The sequence below is a fragment of the Misgurnus anguillicaudatus genome, chromosome 17 (genome assembly GCF_027580225.2).
Source record: "Misgurnus anguillicaudatus chromosome 17, ASM2758022v2, whole genome shotgun sequence".
NCBI lineage: Eukaryota > Metazoa > Chordata > Actinopteri > Cypriniformes > Cobitidae > Misgurnus > Misgurnus anguillicaudatus.
The window spans coordinates 31,711,528-31,735,457 of record NC_073353.2 but is presented as its reverse complement, the minus strand read 5'-3'; the positions used below and the strand labels follow the sequence as shown (position 1 = coordinate 31,735,457).

At 36.1% G+C, this 23,930-nt stretch overlaps 1 protein-coding gene across 1 annotated transcript in view; it reads left to right on the top strand.

Moving 5' to 3' along the window:
• erbb4b (erb-b2 receptor tyrosine kinase 4b) overlaps window positions 1-23,930 on the top strand; it is a 438,095-nt gene that overhangs the window by 249,593 nt on the left and 164,572 nt on the right. The window contains exon 3 of the mRNA XM_073854619.1: window positions 11,250-11,436. Within this exon, the coding sequence (XP_073710720.1) occupies window positions 11,250-11,436 (187 nt within the window). The remainder of the gene's footprint in view (window positions 1-11,249; window positions 11,437-23,930) is intronic.

Here is a 23,930-nt window from a genome sequence, read left to right as displayed (position 1 = left end):
GTCCTATTGTAATGGGATTATTTTGGGCGTAACGTGATGTAAACAAATGAGAGTCACAGCTCTCATTCCCTTTAAAAGCAAGTTGCGCTGGGGCTTTGTCTAATCCCTATTTAGATGACGGACTTTTTAAACTTAAAAACTAAGCGGAGGTAGAAGATCCCCAGTTTAAGATTAATGTTAAATAATTGTGTCGTTTTGAAATTGTTATTTTTTTATTAAAACCTTTAAAACCCGTTTTCTTTTAGTCATGGAAGTAAAAAAGCAGGCTTGTAATCGCTTTAAATGTATGCCTATCCAATATCATAAAAAAATAATTTACAAGTATATGTAAGATAAGGTTTGTACTCTAAAAATACTTTATTTGTAACAAACAGGAGATAAAGAATTTACAAACGGCTCTCAGCATGTTTCAGCACTTTAGACAGCGTTTTTTTAGCAAAGAGTTTTTTTAAGCATTACTTAAAAATGTTTCTCATCTCACCATATCCACAGGTACATCATATACAATAAATCCGTGAGGTAGCATTAAAAAAAAACATTTAAAAACAGATGCATTTGTTCAAAGCAAAGCATTTATTTACTTACCAGGCTGCAGGTGAAGCAGCTCTTTGCGCTTTCTAACGTCTCATAATTAGTCCTCATTTATGTCCAAGAGACTCAATAATAATCTTTTACATTCAATCCTTTAATCTTTCATATTTAAAAGCATTTTTGTGCTGCTGCGCATTCATGTAGTACTTTGTGATAAGCAAACCCGCGTTGTCCTCCCATTTATAGGCGCATTTTACTAATGCGCTCTTTAAATAACATAAAACACATTGCGCCATTGACTTTAGACCAGGTTTTTGTTGGTCAATGGCGTAGTCTATTTTAGTTGCCTCAAAATAGCAACGCGCCAACAATGCGCCTGAACACACCTCGTTTTTAGACCAGAACGCCCATGGGCGCAAAAGGGGGCGCAAATGCATTTGCTATTTAAACAACGTGGCGCTAAACGTGAAAATAAGGGTGGAAACTAGCGAAAGACACTTGCGTCGCGCATTGCGCTGCATTGCGCCGGGTGTAAGATAGAGCCCTATATCTTTGTAAAGGGAGTGAGACTACAAACACTTCTTTTCTCGGTCAAATAGGCACCAAATTCGAAATATATGTTACATTTCGACTACAAAAATGATCCACTTTTAATAAAGATTAATGTTTCCAAGATTAAAATGCTCCTTTAAATTGTTTGCTTAAAGGCGGGGTGCATGCTTTTTGAAAAACACTTCGGAAAAGGGAGTCAGGCCAAGTACCAAAACATACACTTGTCATGTAGCCAATCAGCAGTAAGGGGCGTGTCTACTAACCGACATCGTTGCCTGCGTTGCGTATGTGTGGGGCGGGTCTATAAAAAGAAGGTCCAGATTCTATTGGGGTAGGGGCGTGTTTCTTTAGGTGATTTCAAATGTCAACATTGGCTTTAGAAATCATGCACCCCGCCTTTAAAGTGAGAAACTCTGTTAAAAACATTTACAACGATTTTTAGGCATTACCAATTGAAGTAATTTTTTTAAGACTTTGAACTCACAACTTAGCTTTAACATAATAACAATATTTTTCTTTGTATTTATTTATTATTTTTGGTTCAGTAGCTGTGCCACTGAGTAACAGTGCATGAAACTCAGTCGATCGCTCGAACGTGAAATTACATTTGTGAATAAAACACATGCACTTAAAGTTTACAGCATGCTGCTTCAAAGCCCCACCAAAACGTCTAAAGAATGAGGAACTAATAAGTAATTATAATGCTTGGAGTGAATATTTACATAATATTAAGTTCTCATTATGAAACCTGCATAGGTCATTTTGAAATGCAGAGGAGAAAAGTTATGCTTGTACAGTAGTTTGTAAGTCCATGCAGTGATCCAAGCCTAGGATGTTTTGGGAATGTCTCCGCCCATCCTTCCAGCGGGCATAATAAGATCTATATCTATGTAAATGATGGTTAATTAGGATAACAGTATGCAAACGTCCATGATCTTTCTATACATTTACATTCCCTTCTAGTTTCCTCTCTCAGTCTCTCTCTCTCCATTGTTTCTGAACTGGAACAGGTGGAGTATTAATTATGCATTAAAATATACAGAAGGCCAAAGCCGATCCACTCTACTGCATCCCTGCTCTCACCATTCACCTCATCGCCATCCCTCTTTCCTTCTTCTCATCCCTGTTTGTCTCTCCATTCCACGCTTGTTTGTGGACTGAAGGACTCTATTTTCACACCGAGCACGTCCCGGCGAGTGAAAGGGAGGTTTTGTTTTCGTGGCACACTTCCTCTAACCGAACACACTACTAGCGAGCAAATAAAGAATCTTAGGAAATCTAGTGAATCTGTCTTTTTCTTTCAGTGTTTTTTTCTTTTTGTTTGAGCTGCCTTTGACTTCCACTAAGTGTTGTTTTCTCTGTCTGGTTTTCAAAGGAAGACCCAGCGGTAAATTCGCAAACAGTTTCGTGACTTTTGGTTGTAATATTTTAGCACAAATGCTTGCATGATCAAAACAGATATTCAGATGTGTTGTGAATTTAAAGGTGCAGTGTGTAAATTTTAGTACATCTAGTGGTGAGGTTGCAATTGCAACAAACGTTTCAGTCCACCGTTCACCGAAATGCATAGAGAAGCTACGGTAGCCACCACCGGACAACCATGTCATTGTTGGAGACAACTTGGTAAAAAAAATGTTGTCCATTAAGGGTTTTTGTAGAAACAAAATGGCGACTTCCATGTAAGGGGACCCTCTTGTGTATGTAGATAAAAACGTCTCATTCTAAGGTAATAAAAACACAACACTTCATTATGAAAGGTCTTTATACACCACTGATAATATAGTTATGTATTTTATATTGCATTTCTGTCAAGAGATCCTTATAAAAGTTACACACTACACCTTTAAGCGCATTTACTTTATTTTAAAGAGACGGTTGAGTTGCCTTCAGTTAACAGCGTTTATCATGGATTCGATCCCAGCGAACACACATGCATTCTTAAAATTAAAGGCGCTGCAAAAGGTTCTTCACAGTAGTGCCATAGAACAGTAGTTCCCAACCTTTTTCACTTCAAGGACCCCTAGTTCCCCACAAGAATATTTGAAGAATATTTGAACTAGAGCTTCCAATGACTGGACAGACGTATATGACTAATATAATAAAGAAGAAACATCTTGATTTACCCTTGTTTTGTCCAATTTTTGAATCTTGAAGCCCCCTTGGAAATCTGCTGAGGCCCCCTGTGGGCTCCCTGGTTGGGAAACACTGCCATAGAAGAACCTATTTTGGTTCTCCAAAGAACCATTAAATAAAAGGTTTCTAAAAATACCATTTTGTTTTTTACCTTTCCACTACACAGAACCTTAATTGAAACAGAAAAAAATTGTCGGATGTTAAAGTTTTTTTATGGAGCCATGTGTGATCCTTCTTGTGAAATCAGGGCTGAGGTCTCATCTAATTATGAGAATAAAAGCATCAAAGTTGGATTTTGCTGATTAATTTCAATCTTTGACACGACCTTACAATATTAAATATACTGTATGATTTAATATTTATATTATACGTATTATATGCAAAAAAATCACTTTAGGCAGGGTCACACATTTTACGGGTGCACTGTTAAGTTAAACAATATGAGTCACTTTGGATAAAAGCATCTGCCAAATGCATAATTTGAAATGTAAATGAATAATATCAACTAGCAATATTATGTCTATTGGATTTTAGATCTTGTCTAATGGATCTTTTATACATACAGTGCAGTTTCTGTTGATCTGGTTTCAACATGATGCTAAAATCCATCTTTATAAAATCAAATGCACAAATACTGTAATTTGAATAGTCACTGTCATAGTTCAGACGTCCCAGCGAGCTGGAGTCTGTTATACGGAGTCCACATAATAATTTGTAAGGGTTCTTATCAACAATAAGTTGCTCTTTTCCTGTCAGTATCACAAGAGCTTTAAGTGGACCACTGTCATCTGAGCTTCCAAACCCAGCATCAGGGTCCTTATTTTCCCATATCTTCCCCTCTCTCCACATGCTTCATGGAGGAACATGAAGTGTATTTATAGATTGTCGTTATCAGGACTGCAGGCCTGTATCCTCCAACAGTCATCACAAGGGTCTCTAAATGGCTTCCAGTGCTGGGTATATCTTTAAGTGCTCTATTAGCACACCTGTAAAAGAACCTCTCTTATTGGCCTTCTAAAAGCATCCTTGGACTCTGTTTTATGTCAGTCGGTAAATAGCAGATCGGATATGCAGAAGTGTTCAAAGAGAGCAGAACTGATCTCGAATGTAGATGCCAACATGCTTTATGCCAGACTAAAATGATCTAGCAGATACCAAATTATCAGTTTGGATGCGTTTTACACAAAAGACAATAGAGGCATGAAATGAAAAATAAAAGAAACAGAAAGCTTTATTTAATTATTTTAAAGGGCACCTATGGTCCGATTCACAATTTTACATTTCTTTTGGTGTGTAAGTGTGTATTAGTACATGTTAACGATATGCAAAAGGTACAAACCCCAAAGTAAACGCAAGTTATCATCTCCAACAAAAATCTATTTTCTTGAACTATAACAAACACACGGATTGTAGGCAACAGTTTACTTCCTAGATTTGGTGATGTATACAAGACCGACATTATCCTAATTTCTCCCACTTGGACTCACAGCCTGTAAGTTAATTCCTGTTAGCATTGCATTGTGTGCGAATCTTTCAAATATGGTAAGGAGCGTCACATTTCCGGCTGATGTCAGAGGTTCAGGCCAGTCACAACGTACAGATTGGCTGGCCAATCAAGGACACAGCGCTTTTCAAATCAAGTGTTTTGTACAAAATCTGTGCATTTCAGGAAGAGAGGAAAATCTGGAATTACAAAAATGTACAGTATGTGGAAAATAATGTGTATTTTGAACCATAAACCACGCAAACACATTGTATTTTACCAAATACACAAAATAAAGTTTTTGTTTTTTTATTAAATAGGTGCCCTTTAAGACAGAAATTCTGAAATGTGTGCCGCATCCAAAGGTTAAAAAGCCTCCTGTTGTTTAAAACTTGAATATGCAATAAGAGTTTTTCTTCTGTGTAACACAAAAGAAGATACGAGGAGCTCAGATGCAAAAGCCCCTAAATGGCACCTATGGCATTGTGTATTCTAAAAAGGAAAGTAAATCATCCTGGATTGGAATGACGTGCATGTAAATAAATAATAAAATTATATTTTAGTGAATAAAGGTTTCTTTTCACTGTTTTGGACAGATCATTTTTACTGTAACTTGTATTCTTTTTTTCCTCCAATAAACAAACAAATCACCTTGTTCATGCAAGGGAACATAGACTTCCAAAACTAAGATGAATTGTTGGGTACATCTCGGTCTTAGCCTTAGCCTGCAATTCATTGCGTGACTGACGGTTGCATATTACAAAGAAATATACAAAAATATTGTGATATCAGCTAGGGGTGTATTTTGTTAAGGAATACTGAATTGATTCTCAAAATGCAATAGCGATTTGTTTTTTTATATATTAAGTTTCAGCAGTAACAACATAAACAAATGGCTTTCGTGGAACAAGTGTAACTTCTGGTAAACTCCGCTAAGAATCAATAACAACATAATCCTTTTAGAGTAGTTTATTTCTCATGACAAAAACAAAATAAAAAAGTATATTACCTTAGTAGCTAAAGCGTAAAAAAGACAGTGAGCTAACGTTGCTAACTCCCTTCACATAGTGGTGATCCATGATCGCCGTCTCCCCTCGTCTTTAGGAAATCAAAACATTTGTTATTTTTGACGAGGTATTTGTTCCATAGTTCATTTTAGCCACCAGTCAGACCATTAAACAAACAGAAACCGGAAGTAAAGTTTCGACCAGATCAGGGATGCATGATATATCGGCCGACATATTGTTATCGGCCGATAACTTCTTATTTGTAATATTATCGGTTATCGGTCTGATAGCAAAATTAGGCCGATAAATGATGGATTATTTTGGTTTGTTGAACCATTTCACTTGCTCATTGCTGGCCATGTGGAGTTTTGATTGGTGCTTTCTGTGACATAGCACGAAGATGACACGTGTTGCGGGCTTAAGAAGAGTATGCTAGTCTAGCGCAAAGACAAGATGTCCGCGGTCTGCAAGTTTTTCATTGTGAAAATAATATGAAAATTTATCAGCCTTTAGATATCGGTTATCGCCCCCCAAATTTAAAGAGTTATCGGTTATCGGTATCGCCAAAATTTCCATATCGGTGCATCCCTAGACCAGATGCGTAACCACGACAACGCACGTGTGTCTGATGAAGCTGTCCATACAATATTCATGGTACTCATTTCAGAGTTTTTATTCTGACCACTCAATGGCATTCTTCTTATCTTTAAACTTAAACAGTGATGGGAACCACTAGCATAGGGGTGCGCTGCTAGTTATTTAAACGATTAACCATAGCATACAGAACTTACCTGGAAGGTTGAATAGGCTACATTAAACAAACAAGCCAACTAGCCTGAAGTTCACATACTCATCATTCCACATCACTGAATCCATTGAATTACATAAATACATGAGCAGCATATCACGGACTCTCGTGGCTGTGGACGGTAATGTTTATGAGTCTCTTGCCTCATAAATGTCAAAATTAATTCCTACTGACTTACAAGGCGCACCTGACTATAAGACGCAGCACCAGCCAAGATATGAAAAAACGCGGCTTATAGACCGAAACATACGGTATATTCCCAAACTAGGAAATATCCTAATATACTGCCTCTCTTTACAGTATCGTAACATATTTGCATCACACCCCTGTATCATGCTACACATCGTATTGCAAGATTCTTGCCGATACCAGCCTTAGTATCAACTACTTTAGATAAGGCCAGATTGGAGCTCAGAGCAGTAATGTAGTGTTAGTGCCGTAAAAACAGAATAAAACCAAATATTTCCATTGATTTGTCTCCGCAGCTCTCAGATGAAGTCAGGTTGCATGTATTTTTCTGTTAATGGCAGGTGGTAAGAGCTTCTTATTGACACTATGCCATTAGCTATGAACTGAGCTTGTAATCACAACAAGGTGTTTACCTTTATTTATGTGGTTGATTATTGAACAAACAGAGAGAAGAAAAAGGCCCGAGTTTTTATCCTATTCCTTCTCTCCTCTGCTCCTCTACTCGGGAAAGTATCGATCCACTGGCTTGAAAATAACAAATTAGTTTGAGAAAGAGAAATTAAATGGTGCTGGAAAGTGAACACTGGAAGCCAAATAGGCTGTGTGGAAAATCTCAGCAAAGTAATCCTTTAATTAAATTAGGAGAAGTACAACAAAGATGTTGCTGTTTTTCCTCTTCTGCTTTTCAGGTCCTTTTCTTCTGTCTCTTAGACAGCGGCAGGTTCCAGTGGTTGCTAGGTAACTGGGATGGGTTCAGTTCCCGGTGCCCAGGGGCGAGAGGGTTGTTGGCAGGATGTGGCAGGAGTGCATTGGCTTTTTGTAAGGTGTAAGGACAGCAATAGGAAATAGAGGATCATGCCAATGTCAAAGGTTTGGCCAGAGTTCATGTTTTCATCCAAACCTTTCAGACAGCAGTGGTAGGGTCAGAATGTTGAAGTGACTGTAATTTCCCCTTTTCCATTTTGCTCAATTTAGGAAACCTTTGATTTTTTTAGTATTTTCACTTAGTATTTTGTATCATTGTCAAATATTTAGTGAAATCGTCAGAAAGTTGTGGAAGCAATATACTGTTATTCAAAAGTTTAGAGTAACTTTTTCTTTATTTATGTATTACTTTTTCAAATTTTGTATAAACTTTTCAAAACTATGGAATAACAAAAACATTATTTTCGAGACTTCAACACAAATGTCCACCTGTGTTACTCATTAGAGAATATACTGTAGTAAACTTTTGTAGCTAGATACTAGGGATGCTCCGATAGGATTTTTTTGGGCCGATACAGATTTAAACAGACAACTTCTGGCCGATACCGATATTTAACACTTGTATACAATACTACCTCCTCTTGATATTTCTGCAGAACACTCGTTGCAAATGGCGTTTTTTTTTTTGTCTTAATCCGAGATTTTGTAGAAAGCCCAGACCGCAGACATTTTCCCGAAATACTGTAGACCGCATGGATCACATGAATGAGTAATCTCGCGTGATTAACTACGTGATTTATAATTTTTTCCCTCATCGCACGTCTGACAGACTATAATTTATGCAACTTATTTTGTTTTGGGAAGTATTTAATTATTTTGATAATTATTGTTAACCTGATAAGGAACACTGTGCCGTATACGGTACACCCCCTCCCTTGCACGTGAGGCTGCATTATGTCATTGTAACTTTGAAGCATTAAATCTTCAAAATATACGGCCATGCGGCACATCGTTGTAAAGCTTAGACTTTAGGGAATCCATTAAGCGCACACACAAAGCATAATATGATTTTTAGCAGTCATAAAACTGTAATCTAGTTGTTAGCTACCTGAACCGGGCCGCGCCGATTTAGGATATTTACTTACCTTCAAAATCTTCCCTTTATTCGCTTCAGTGAAATTGTCCAAAACAAATTGTTCATAAATCCCCAAAAGTCCAAGGAAATGGAATATCCAAGCTTTTCAATCCAAAATGATTTGTTCATCTCACAATCTTGACGTTTCTGACTGAATTACGATATAAATAGTGTATGCAATTAGTTCACTAACGGACATTCGTTCGAATCTCACTTTTCATTCACGATTTATAATGAATATATATTCGGATGTCACGTTTATTGTGCAACGTCTGAGAAACAAATACGTCCCATTGTGGAATTTCATCCGTTCCTTGAGGGGTTAAAAATGTTGTATTATGCAACAGACATGCAACTCATTCCCTTTATGCAGTAAATTAATAAACAATCGGTATAGGCCTTTCTCGTGCTGTTGCCGATATGCCGATGGTTTCAAATTCATCAAATATCGGCCGATAAATATCGTCGGCCGATACATCGGTGCATCACTACTAGATACTATAGTGTTTTTGAACCTTACCATTGTAAAATATAAAAAATACTGTAGTTTACATTACCAAAGTCTAGTAATTACTATAATATACTATAGTATAATACTGTAGATTGCTAAGCATGTGTCGTATACTGTACCTCGCTTTTACTCTTACTCTTTACAGCATGTGCAATATGTTCCTTTTACAGCCACGTACTCTACATGGTGACCAATCAGCTCCATAACCCCATTAATACAATGCCCAGGACCCATCAGCGATACCCCATGTATCACACACATGCAGGAAGTTCTCCCCGCCATATCTTCACAGTCAGGGAGCGGCTATTAGATCAGTTCATTAGCCCAGATAAATGACTAAAGCCCTGACTGGTCTTCAAGTGCTGGTACTAAAAAAGGCTTGTGTCTCTGTCCATTAGCTGGACATGGCGAACGATGACAGCTGCAGACCCGGTCCTGTCACTCTGCATGGGGCCCGAGCTAAAGTTCACGCTTAGTGACGGCTGTCAATGGGGCGGCTTGCTAATGCCAACACTTCCTCAGAGCTAATTCTGTCCCCACCACCCCCAAACACACACACACACACACACACACACACACACACACACACACACACACACACACACACACACACACACACACAGTGTCATCTATCACAGTGGGATGTGCTCTGTCAAAATGAATGAAACTCTGTCTTCTGTAATGGCAGACGCTGTGATGGCACTAGTATGTCACGGTGAGGGTCTCATGGATGTGGTTGGATGGGTCTGTGTCGCCCCCATGATCATTATCTGTCTAATAGAGAGAGAGAGAGAGAGAAAGAGAGAGAGAATTCCCTCTAGCTCATTGTAGTGTTGTCACGATACCAAAAATATTGTTTCGTGCCAATACCAAGTCGAGAATCGCGGTTCCGATACTTTTCGATACTTACTAAGGGAGATAAACTCTTAAATATCATTGCTGTGCTTCATTTTAAAACCGGGACAACATTCTAATCATATAACACACTAATAAATGAACATATGAACAGCAGATATATTAAGCATTTGAAGAAAATATGAAAAACATCTCTATATGCAGTGATTATAGTGATAACTGCTAACATTCACTTAACCATAACATTACCATAATTAATAGGAAATAATGAGCCTAAATAATAACCTTATGTTATTTAAGCTGTGATATATGTATTAATATAGGTTAATGTTTCCTGTACTTCAATGTCTGATTTATCTGTGGTTAAGGCTTTTACAAATGAAATGCACCTCCTTTGCGTAGGTCTATGGTTATTAAATGCTTTAAAATTAACCTAATATAAATAAATCACTGACAAACATGCACATGCTCTGATTATAATCATATAGCCTATAGATCATTTTAGCTGATGTTTGTATGATTTATTTAAGCATCATTGCCTGGGTTGTGTATGTGTGGGGCGGGTCTATCAAAAGAAGGTCCAGATTCTGTTGGCGTGTTTGTTTAGGTGATTTCAAATGTCAACATTGGCTTTTGGAGATCATGCACCCCGCCTTTAAGACCAAAGTATGGTGCATTTTGTACGCAAGGGTATGCGAACCCCCAGAAAGTTTGAAACCCCGCGTACTTTGTTTGTACACGTAGGTCGCACATGCGCCTACAGGCGAATGTAATATGTAGCCTAGCAGATGCATTGCATTTTGTTGCAATGTGCATGAGTCGGATGTCTGTGTACACGTACGAGTCAAAAAAACTAGGCTGTGTGCTCATCTGTGCGTGTACATTCGTGTACACGTAAAAAACAGACTATACTACTTTCTGACCAACATTACTGCTAATGTTGTGCTGTCCACTGTGTTGTCAGATATGTTCTTGCTATATAATTGCAAACTCTGTATTTCATTTATATTTATACATTTGGCAGATGCTTTTATCCAAAGCAGCATAGTATAGTGTATTTAAGATCATGATTATGTGTGTTTCCTGGGATTCAAACACACAACTTTTGGGGCGCTAATGCAGTGCCATACCAGTCTCTTTGAGCGTCCTGACTCGATTGGATGTAACATTCTTGGCTCAACCAGCGTTGTGAATTTGCTTAAACAATAGAAGATTAGAGAAGTGTTTGGGAAAGTCAATATTTTTGCTACTGGGAAATGATGCAGTTGACTTTAAAATAAATTTCTCTGAAAACATCTCTGTGCTGTATGGTTAACAGCTGTGCTTTGTCCTGTTTGCAGTCTATTCGTGAGGTGACCGGATATGTGCTTGTGGCACTGAATCAGTTTGAATATCTGCCCTTGGAGAATCTCCGCATCGTCCGTGGAACCAGGCTGTATGAAGACCGCTATGCGTTGGCTATCTTTCTCAACTACCGTAGAGACGGCAACTTCGGGCTGCGTCAGCTCGGCCTCAAGAATCTTACAGGTAAGAGAGTTCGCTTTTTAACAGGTTGCGTGTTTATTTGTTAGTATTCGGTTTTCATTGCTGATCTTTGTTGATGGCATCTCTGTGATCATCATGTCTTTGTTGAAGGTACATAAATGACTGTTTGGCTAAGAATGTACAGTACCAGTTAAAGGTGCTGTGTGCAGTTTTTAGGAGGATCTCTTAACAGAATTGGAATATAATATGCATAACTATATTTTCAGTGGTGTATGAAGACCTTAAGCCCGGTGCACACTGTGAGATTTCAGCCACGATTTAGCTGTCTGGGACAAATTTTGAAATCCTAAAAGATTTCTGGAATCCCAGGCCAAAATCTGCCGCCTTTGATCGCTAGTTTGACATGTTGGCAGACAGCCGATTAATGACCGTTGCGATCAAAATTATCCTCCGACAAAAATCTGGCAGTGTCAGAAATTTTGAGACACAATCCTGCTGTGTGACATCTTCCTACGACAACTGGCAGATCAAGAACCAATAGAAGCACAGAACCCGATGATGCAATTAGTACAGCGACAACAACAAATCAACACAGACAAATGTCAAAAAGAGCCAGGTTGACTATACAGCAGGAGGAGAAACTTGAGGAGTTATTGAAAGATAAAGAGTGTTTGTACAACGTGTCATCACCACTGTACCATGATAGTATATAAATGAAGCAGCCCGGAGAGAAACCGCGCTGAATTCAAATGCCAGGTACTCGTCTCCTTCTTCTTTTTATGCTTATTATTAAAATGAACGGTAAATGTTGTTTCGGTTTGCTAGCCTTTGCTTCAGCGTGTGTTTGCACAGCCGTCGTCGATCGATGACGTAAAACTGCGGACACGTTTGTTTGTTTGCGTGCGTCCGATTTTTAAGTCTTTTAACTCGTACAGTCTGACATTGATGGAAACTGAGATCATACAGTGTGACATGGACTTAACTACGATATTGATCGCACAGGGTGGCAAGCAACAATCCTAAAGGACTATTTAAAATCGCACAGTGTATACCAGGCTTTACATAATGAACTATGATGTTTTTATTACCTAAGAATGAGACGTTTTTATCTACATAGGCCGTGGGTCGCCTTTGCCATTTTGCGCCCTAATGTTTTTGCAGTGGCCCCAAATTGACTAAAAGATTTACAGAATGCATGTTGTCTCAGACGATGACATGTTTGTGCTGTGGCAGCTACCGTAGTGTCTACACTGCAAAAAATAGACAAAAATATAAACTTTAAGTACATTAGCACTTAATTTAAGATTTTTTTCTTATTTTTTGCTTGTTTTAAGCACAAATTCGCTTTATTTTATATATTTTTTGTCTAAAAACTATATTGTATACATACTTATTTTCCTAGTTCATTTTGCTTATCAAAAAAATGCATCTTAATTTAAAAATTTTGTAGATATTTTTACTGAAAACAAGACTAAAATCTACATACTGCACCTTAAAAGTTCAGACACGTAATTTTATAAACCCTTTTGATCTTAAGGCTTACCCTGAGCACTTGAAATTGATTTGGACACAAATATAAAACGTACTTGCATATACAATTCTTTACAAAATAATATTTGTTGTCGGGGCTTTTAGTGAAGATGATGAATGTTCCTCGATATCTATGACAGGCATAAAAGAGGCATTATTTCTCATTATGGATATTATGCTGAACTGATTTCACACGACTCAAAAAAATGCTTTAGCTGGTGGATTGGAAGGGCAACGTCTCTGCCAGACGTTGGCAGTGAAATACTCCCAAATATCTACACCTGGAATTGGATCCATAAAACTCGGTGATAGGTTTGGTGGAGAACCACAGAGCTTGACCAGCTTGATGACAGCGCTGCTGTTCAGCTCGCTCACATGAAGTCTTTATTATAGTTTAGATCCATCAGTTTTAGAGAAGAGGTAAAGGTTATATAAACAAATTGATCTTTTGACTTTATGAAAGTCAAAGGAATAGAAACAGCCTCATTTTACAGACTATATTGTAGTGTCTGCTATAGGACAGTAAAGCTTCTTTGTCTAGGCTGTTTACTGTATTGTTAACCCATGGTATTGACAATTGGCTATTCCATTTCTTTTCAGCATAAGCACTGTCGGAACAAAAGGTACAAAGATTGTACCTTTTCTGTCACTGGGGTGGTACCCTAAGGTTCTGTTTTGTACATTTACAGGTCAGAATATAATACAATGTTGTACCTTATACCTCTTAACATTTAACTGGTACAAAATTGGTCCCATACACAATAGGTACTTAGGTTACCCCAAAAGGTACAACATTTCAGTGTGTTGTACACCCATAAAGGTACAAAAATTAACCTTTGAGGGTACCACCCAAGTGACAAAAAGCTACAGTTTTGTAACTTTTTTCTTTAAATGAAAACACCACAGTTTTTCAATATTTTACTATGTTCTTATTTTAACTTTGACAAATCAATACATCCCTATCTTTTTTCAATGCGTGCACTTAATCTTATTACAACGCGTTGTGAATTTGTTAGCATTTAGCCTAGCCCCACCCATTCCTCAGGATCCAAACAGGGATGAACCCAGAAGCCACCAAAAACCTCCATGTTTTCCCCATTCAAAGACTCTTACATGAGTAGTTACACGAGTAAGTATTGTGGCACAAAATAAAACGTGGGGATTTTTAAGCAGATAAAAATTAGAACTATTGTTTGGCGGAAGAGCACTTAGTAACTACTACAGTTTACTACATATAACTACTATATTACTAAAGTAATATAGACGGAAGTTTGAGCGAGAGGTAGTCAGGAGTGATGATGTTTCTGGGCGCCGAGGTCGAAGTGCGGTAAACTACTGTAAGCGCTCTTCCGCCATACAATATAGTTCCCATTTTTTATCTGCTTAAAAAATCGCCATGTTTTATTTTGTGCCACCATACTTACTCGTGTATCCACTCATGTAACAGTCTTTAAATAGGGGAAACATGGAAGTGTTTGGTGGCTTCTAAATTCATACCTATTTGGATCCTAAGGGAAAAATGGTGTTAGGCTAAATGCAACACATTCACGACGCGCTGTACAAAGATTAAGTGTACGCATTGAAAATGGTGGTGTTTTCCTTTAAAGGTCCACTGAAGTTGTGTTAAAGCTTATTGCTCTGTAGATTTATATGATAATCAAAAACAATATTTTGAGTCATGCGTACAACAAATTGCCAAAAGTTTTTGATAGTTTAACATGAAATATATTCCCATCATGCTAGTATTGGTATGGAGGCTGTTGGCTGTTTAGTAGTTTGATAAAATGCTTTGGAAACATATTGCACAGAACTGATATTCTGTACATCCTGTACACTAATTTATCTTTCATATTCAGATAATAGATTTTTTTTCTCCATTCATTACTGTTTCCAACAGCTGTTTTTCTATGAAGGACGTCTTTTTAAATGCCCTGTTCAGTACCCCACATTCTTCACTATTTAGTCCACTTATAAAGTATAGTGCATTAACTGTTGTTCATTTCATCGCAAGGATATATGTGCTATGTTCAGCCTTTAGTATATTTCTAAGATGTACATCAGTAGCTATATTTAACAGCCTGCCTACCATGTGTTGAAAAATGAACCCGTTCACATAAACCTCTGTGGATTCAAACGTTATAGTAAACAAACATTACATTCTGCACAAATAAGACTCTGTTTAACTTGTAATTTAACACATGCATCTTGTATAATTTAAAACAGTACAAATATATGAAGTTTTGATGTTTTTATGTTTACTTATGTGTCACCATAATGACTCCCGCTCTGCCAGGACATGTTGAAAAGTCTTTTCTCTGACCTTCTTCCAGTACACGAGCAGTGCTATTAGACAGCACTTGTTCTGGTCCTGATGACAGCATTAGTGTACTGTAAGTGCATGGGCCTGACATTTACCATGCACTACCTCACTCTTTACTGCACTGTCCAGACAGAGGAAAGTCCTGACCTACAGTCTAAAACAAAACCATACTTGCTGTATTTGAAGATTAAGGCAACTTTGTTCAACCCAAGTGGATTTAGGGCGAACAATGGATGAATGGGGGCATTTTTCGAAATGGGTTATTCTGTTTCTTGGTACTTATTCAATATTATTTAGTGGTGATCAATCTTTGAGATAAAACATCACTGCTGGATGTCTCTTTTTAGATCTTTCACAGCTCAGAATGCATTCATTTGGGAACATTGAAAACATTTGCCCTGTAAAAAATTGGACAGAAAATAGACTTCAGTCAGGGTAGATGGCTTATTATTTTGTTTGACTCAAATGAAAACGAGGCTCTGAGGTTTAAAGTACAGTCTGTTCAATGCCATTTTGTTCCCTCAAATATTTCACATAATCAATCAAACAAAAAACTTTCAAAAAATGGGTTGTGAAAAATAGATTTGAAAACCCCCAAAGCTATGCTTGTTATTTTATGTTAAAATGATTATCTCTTATCCCAGACCCCCTTTAAAAATAAAAAAGCCCTACACCTACACTGTCAGTAAAATGGGCAAAATGATTCCTTGCTGACACTGGGGCAGTACTCTTTTAGCACTTTGGGATTGTTTTAGCACTTTGGGATTGTTTTTAACTATGAAAACTGCTTTACAAATAAAATATATTATTATTATTTTAAAAAGTACACCTTTGCGCCTAAAGGGTTCATAGTATCTCAAAGGTAAATATAAAAGTATTTATATGTGTGAATTTATACCCTGAACCACAAAACCATTCTTTAGGGATATTTTTTTAACTGAGATTTATACATCATCTAAAAATCTGAATAAACAAGCTTTACATTTATATATGGTTTTTGGGCAACATTTGGCTGAGATACAAATATTTGAAAGTCTGGAATCTGATAACATTCAATAAAAAAAATAAAAACTGAGAAAATCACCAAAAAGTTGTCCAAATGAAGTCCTAAGCAACTGCATCCACTCCCTAAAAAAGTTTTGATATATTTATAGGAGTAAATTAACTAAATATCTTCATAGAATATGATAATATCCTAATGATTTTTGGCATAAAAGAAAAGTCAATAATTTTGATGCATACATTAGGTCTCATTCTACCAAGGAGGATTAGGGCCCAGCTAAAAAAATAAAACAAACTAGTCTCGAGATTAAACTAATTAATATGCGTGAATAAAGTCGTTCCTTAACAAGAATAAAGTCATCATTTAACTAGAATAAAGTTGTTATTTAACGAGCATAAAGTCATTATTTAACAAAAACAAAGTTGTTATTTAACCGGAATAAAGTCGTTACTTAACGAGAATAAAGTCATTACTCAACGAGAATGAAGCCGTTCCTTAATAGAATAAAGTCGTTATTTAACGAGAACAAAGTCATTATTTAACGAGAATAAAGTCATTATTTAACGAGAATAACGTTGTTATTTAACAAGAATAAAGTCATTATTTAACGAAAATAAAGTCGTTATTTAACAAGAATAAAGTCGTTACTTAACAAGAATAAAGTCGTTACTTAACGAGAATAAAGTCGTTACTTAACGAGAATAAAGTCGTTACTTAACGAGAATAAAGTCGTTCCTTAACGAGAACAAAGTCGTTATTTAACGGGAACAAAGTCATTATTTAACAAGAACAAAGTCATTATTTAACGAGAATAATGTCATTATTTAACTAAAATACAGTCATTATTTAACGAGAATAAAGCGCTATTTAACGAGAATAAAGTCATTATTTAACGAGAATAATGTTGTTATTTAATGAGAATAAAGTTATTATTTAACTAAAATACAGTTGTTATTTAAAAAGAATAAAGTCGTTACTTGACGAGAATAAAGTCATTACTCAACGAGAATGAAGTCGTTCCTTAACAAGAATAAAGTCGTTATTTAACGAGAACAAAGTCATTATTTAACAAGAATAAAGTTATTATTTAACGAGAATAACGTCGTTATTTAACGAGAATAAAGTCATTATTTAACGAAAATAAAGTTGTTATTCAACAAGAATAAAGTCGTTACTTAACAAGAATAAAGGTGTTACTTAACAAGAATAAAGTCGTTACTTAACGAGAATAAAGTCGTTACTTAACGAGAATGAAGTCGTTCCTTAACGAGAACAAAGTCAGTATTTAACGAGAACAAATTCATTATTTAACGAGAATAATGTTGTTATTTAACTAAAATACAGTCATTATTTAACGAGAATAAAGCGTTTTTTAACGAGAATATAGTCGTTATTTAACAAGAATAAAGTCATTATTTAACAAGAATAAAGTCATTCTTTAACGAGAATAAAGTCAATATATAGCAAGAATAAATTCGTAAAATCTAGGGCCGGGACATTAAACATTTTTAACGCATTTTAATCGCACTTATTTTTGCACCGCGGAACATTTCTCATTGGATGAGTTTCGGCGGACCGATTATACTGGAGCACCAACTAGCGTTCATGACTTCAGACAACAACAAACCACAGTGAACATGAACAAAGAAGCTGATGAGATCGCTTTGGTTGGCCCCGTGAATGGGAATTTTTTTATAAAAAACGAACGGATGGAAGCGTCGATAAGAGCATGGTTGTGTGTAAGCTATGCAACAAGGAATTCACATATCACCGCAGCACATCGAGCCTCATCTCAATGCAAAACATATAGCAGCTAGCGTGGACATTAGCCCGACTCCGAGTACAACGACTTTGAACAAAAATAAACAATATTTTGTTGCTTAAGCTTATGTTTTCAGTCATTATTCATGGTATACTAAAATCCATGTGAAAAAATAACTTAATGTTCTCAGGTCAAATATTTATATGTGATTAAAATGTGATTAATTTTGATTAATTAATTACAAAGCCTCTAATTAATTAGATTACATTTTTTAATCGAGTCCCGGCCCTAGTAAAATCTCAAGAATAAAGTCAATATATAACAAGAATTTTTTATTAAAAACTCTAAAAGCTTCCTCCTTGTAGTAGCCATCCATTTCTGAGTGAGCAGTGAATGATTTTAGAAAGGACATTTTAAGCGCCACATGGTGGATAATAGCGGTATTGCAGAAAGCCGGCAATACTCGTTGTTGGCAGGGAAGCATTTTCTCGTAATTGATGAGTTAACTTGTCAATGGCAATGGAAAGAGTTAACATCTGCAGAAAGTTTTTGTAGTAGATAAATGCTTCTTTAGACTATTAAATTATAAAAAATAAATGGTAAACCTTTGAATAAAAGGCTTATCGGGGAACCAAAAATGGCTTTTCTATAGAATCACTGTGAAGAACCTTATGTAGCATCTTTTTTTTTAGAAGTGTATAGAGAAACAACTATAATGTAAGCTTGCAGGTAAAACATCTGTAGGAAATTAAAATTATGGCTCAGTGGCTGTTTGCTTGATCTTATTAACAAGTCTTACAATCAAATAAATCAATGGTGTGATTGAGGATTGCTCTGGAAACATGCTATTTGTACCGTTTGTATTTTTAATTCCAATATTTAATTCTGTTTAAAGTAATCAAGTGATGCAAAAATTACATACTGCCGCTTTTAAAAAAAATAATTGTTTTCAAACTGAAATTTTTTTTCTTAAAATGTTCCTATAGTACAGTGGTAGAGCATTGCATTAGTAATGTAAAAGGTTGTGGGTTTGTTCCCAGGGAACACATAATGCAAGTTGGGTAAAAGCGTCTGTAAAATACATAAATGTAAATGTATATTGTCATGTAAAGTCTAGCCAATTTAAAAACAATTTTTTTAACCCGGGCATACAAATGATTCTGAAGCACTCTCGCTATTATAGGACAATGTTTCTGGTCTAAATAACGCCTTCATTTGCTTTTTAAGAGTGTCGAAGGCATATGATATAGAGCAGGGAGATTCCACATAGCCGACGATTCAGCTAATGGTTAAATAATTCAAGCCACATGTATTGTTCCACTTATCCATTCCCTCAATCCTAGTGCTCTGTACATTACCCAAATACTACATTGCACTGTCTACATCAGCACTTGAAGCTCTAAGCCACTTTCATACTGCATTCTTGGAAGATGACAGGAACAGGCATTCTCAAAGGAGCGTGATCTCTCTCTGGCAGTCTTGCATGGCACAGCAGTGGAGTCAAGGAACGTTTGAAATCCCAGCCATGCCCACAGGGAAATAAAAAAGACAATTGAGAACCTTTGCCCGCTCGTTTTACTCACTTTTCCTCATTTGTGTCTAAATCTTTCTACGTTTGCCTGTGTGCATTATTTATCTTCTGCTCAGTTTTACTTTGGTCGTTGTAGATCTATTGTCATTACCTTTTTCTCTCAGTGGTGTGTAGCAATGACTTGTATGATGGGTCTGGATGCCCCATTATCTACACTTTACAATCAGGTTCCATTTGTTAACATTCGTTATAATATTCTGATTGGTTGAGAAATGGTCCATGGGTATGCATTATTTTTGCAATGTCTTACCAATGTCTGTGACATAAGCACAATAATTGACTTTGAATTATTTGAAAATAATGCACTCCGCTGTGTGACAAGGTATTACCACCTTGAGTGCGTATTGTTTTTGACTAATTAAACGGCCCGTCGTTATTATTTGAAGTAAAAACAGGTGTCCCGTATACGGGACGGCGACAGTAAATTAACCCCTTTTCTGTCACCCACCCCGTTTAAGTGTGTGGGGGGAATTTGATGTTCACTTTCAAATGAATATAACTCTGGCATTTTTTTGTCTAGAAGACTAATCTTGGTCTTGTTTTAAAGAAGACAATTTAAGGTTTATCACTGAAGTGTCTGGATATAAAAAAATATTAAACAGAAAAAATGTTATAGCAGTTTAAATTTCTTTTAATAAATAAAAATAATTCCATAACATAATAATTTTATAAATAAAACAATAAAAATGTAAATATTTCAAAAAAGAAATAATGCAAAAATGAAGCTATAAGTCTCAAGTTGTTGTGACTCAATTTTCAAGGTAAAATCCCAAAAAATGAGGTTTGTGTGACTTTTTTGTCGTTTTACCAACAAAGGCCACTAGGTGTCAACGGTTTGCTGCATACTCTTGCTGCAAATTAATAAATAACTGTCACTGCATTATTATTACTGCTAAAATGTTTTGAAATATGAAAACTACAGGCTTGGAGCTTTCCAATGATATATAGTTTGTCAACATATTTGAAGATTTATAATATGATATTAGAATTATGAATATATAAAATTAATATGCATTCCTATGGGGGGTGGGGTCATGTAACTAAAAACTGTCACTACATTATTTCTATCATCAGATGACCTTGAAATATGAAAACTACATTCTGAGAGCTTTCCAGTGATATATAGTTTATCAAGATTTTTTAGGTTTAGAGTAGGGGTTTAGTGTTATAAATATGTAAAATCAAATTGGGCCTACATGTTGGCCCGTGACATTTTAGAAACTGAGTCTCACTACGTCATAATTCTCCCAAAATGGTGAGGATATATGAAAACTACACTCTTAGAGCTTTCCAATGATATATAGTTTGTCATTATTGGATAAGAATTCACATGGAAAACACTGAAGTAAACGTAGGCGCCCGGCTGGCAAGACAGTGACATTTAGCAGGATTTAAATGTTTTGAGGCGCACTCTGGTCATAAATGAATCAATTACTCTCCCTTTATAATTTATTTTATAAATCACTGCTGAAATATGTATTCTAGAGGTTTAGATCTTTCCAACAATATAGAGTTTGTAGTGATAGATTAACATTTACCTCAACAATATTGAAGTAAATACAGGTGTCCCGTATACGGGACGGCGACAGTTAATGCATTAGCTAACATGAACTGCAAATGAACAATACTTTTACAAGATTGTTCTATCAAAATGTATATTATTTTTAGCATTCACTAATACAGTTTTAAAATGACATAAAATGACATAAAATGTAAACCTGACTTTTCCATGTTTAAATGCTATAATTGGGTCCCCAGTACTTCTATCAACCTAGAAAATGTGAAAAAGATTAACCCAGTAACTATTCTCTGCAAGCATGTGAAAAAATTGGTCAATTGAATTTTGGCTCCCTTGTGATGTCAGAAGGGGATAATACCGCCCCTTAATCTGCACTATCCAAACACGGCACTGTCATTTAGTGCAGAGATCAGCTAATTTGTATTTAAAAGGACACACCCAAAGCGGCAAATTTTTGCTCACACCTACAAAGTGGCAATTTTAACATGCAATAATAAATTATCTGTGGGGTATTTTGAGCTAAAAACTTTACATGCCTTTTATGGGGACACCAAAGATTTATTTGACATCAAAAGATGTAACTGTTAACATTAGTTAATGCACAATGAACTAACATGACTTGCAATGGCATTAACTAATATTAACATTTTTATTAACCCTGAAACAGCTATACTCCTTATTGTTACCTAATGCATTTGTTAATGTTATTAAATACAACTTTACTGTAAAGTTTACCAGTATAGCAGTTGTTGGGTCACTTTTCAAAGTTTCTTCCTAACGATGATCTCCTAAATTTTGAACTAAGTAAACATCATGTAACCCTGGGCCAGATCAAAGCTGGAACAAAGCCCAGACACATCTCTCTTCCTCTCTCTCTTCATCTCTCTCTCCCCATCTCTCTCTGAATGTGCTGGTCAGACTTATACATTATGACTCTTTTGATCGCCTGTCATATTATCATCTCATACAGCACTTCTCCAGGGATGTGTAAAGTGATCAATGCCATCCAAAAGCGATATCGAGGAGAATAAAGGGTATTAACTGTGCTGGACCTAATCCCCAAATCTGATCAGACGAGCCTGTCTGCACTGCTACCAGAACTGAAATCCATGGAGGTAGAAATTGCCCTGGATAAAATCAATTTGTCGCTGGTATATTCTGCTATTGCTCTATTGATTTTCTGGGAGGCAATGTGTGGGTGACAGCGATATGCATGGTGCCCGGGCATTAGTCGTAGGGATTCCCCTGTGACTGTGTTTCAAATGTCCTTCCTGCTGTGTTAAGTAAGAGCTATTTATTTAAATATGAATTGGAACAACACCCACTTTGATTTCTTTTTAAACATATAAGTATATATTTCTAAAAATTAGTTAGTTATTTTCACATTCTCTATTAAAACTACTTCAAAAGTCCGATCTGATGGCTTAGTTCGCAGTTCTCCGACATACTGTATAGTGCAGATGCACTTTCGGCAACCCGAGTTCGAATCCCGGCTCAAGGTCCTTCGCCGATCTCGTACCCCTCTCTCCACCCTGTACTTTTCTGTCCTCTCGTTACATTACTGTCTGTTAAATAAAGCTAAAAATAAAATAAAAATATCTAAACTCTTTGGTTATTTTTTAGCGTGATGCTAATGGTCTAATCAGATTCAATGGATTGTGCTAAGCTATGCTAAAAGTGGTAGCGCCAGACCCGGAGATCAGCTGAATGGATTCCAAAACGGTAAAAATCGAATATTTAACTCTAGGGAGCTGAAAAATGAGCATATTTTTAAAAAAAAGGTGGAATGTCCCTTTAAATAATCTAATTTAATAACCTGACATACATTATTTGCATGTAAATGCCATAATAAACCTTTTTGTAAGTTTCGTGTTCCTTTCAATTATTGCAAACAATTAAATAGATTACAATAGTTAACTATTTATGATTCGACAAAATGTTAAATGTTCTCTCATTTGTAAGTCACTTTGGATAAAAATGTCTGCTTAATGAATGAATCAACGTAAAATTATAAATTCAATTCAAAAGGGTGTAATGTATTGCATTAAATGTGAATGTTATTTTGTTGTTAATTAAAGAAGGTGTGCATACATTAAGGTGTAACCATGAATAACCGAATAAGCATTAAGCTTCATTATAGCAGTGGTGAAAATTATTTATGAAAAAATGCATTTGCATTATAATGCATTATGTATACGGGCTTCAAAGAAAGTATACTGTATTTCAGTCCATAAGGAGCAGTCCATTCTTGTCCACATGCTCATAAGGCCTCTGGAGGCGGGCGATTTGTAATAATTATACATCGTCCCACTGCTGGGTCAAAGGTTAAACTACGCATCTTTTCATTGACATTTCAAAGTGGCACTAGGTTGTCCATTTCAGAAGAATTAGAGATGTTTTCCATCCCTAGGCAAACGTTTATTTATTTATTTATTTAGTTAGTTAGCATTCATGGACCTCCTTATTGTTTTTCATTATCTTTATTTATTTATTATTTTTTTGCTTTGTGCAGCCGAGCACGAGCGCTTGTGTTTAGATGGTAATTACCTCACAATAATAACAGCCTCCATAAAAACAAATGCAAATGTAAATTTAACACATTTTTCTCTATTTATTTCCTGTCTTTTCAGCTAGTTTACAGTTTTCTTTAGTATAAAAGTTTTCCGTCTGAACATACAGTGCATTTGAGCACATTTCAAAACTTATAATCTCTGTATGAATTTGTCACATTTTCCCTGCTGATTGTATTTGTGTGTTTGTTAATTGGTTTGACAAGAAAAATAGTGGGTGTGGCTTGTGTTTCCACCATGA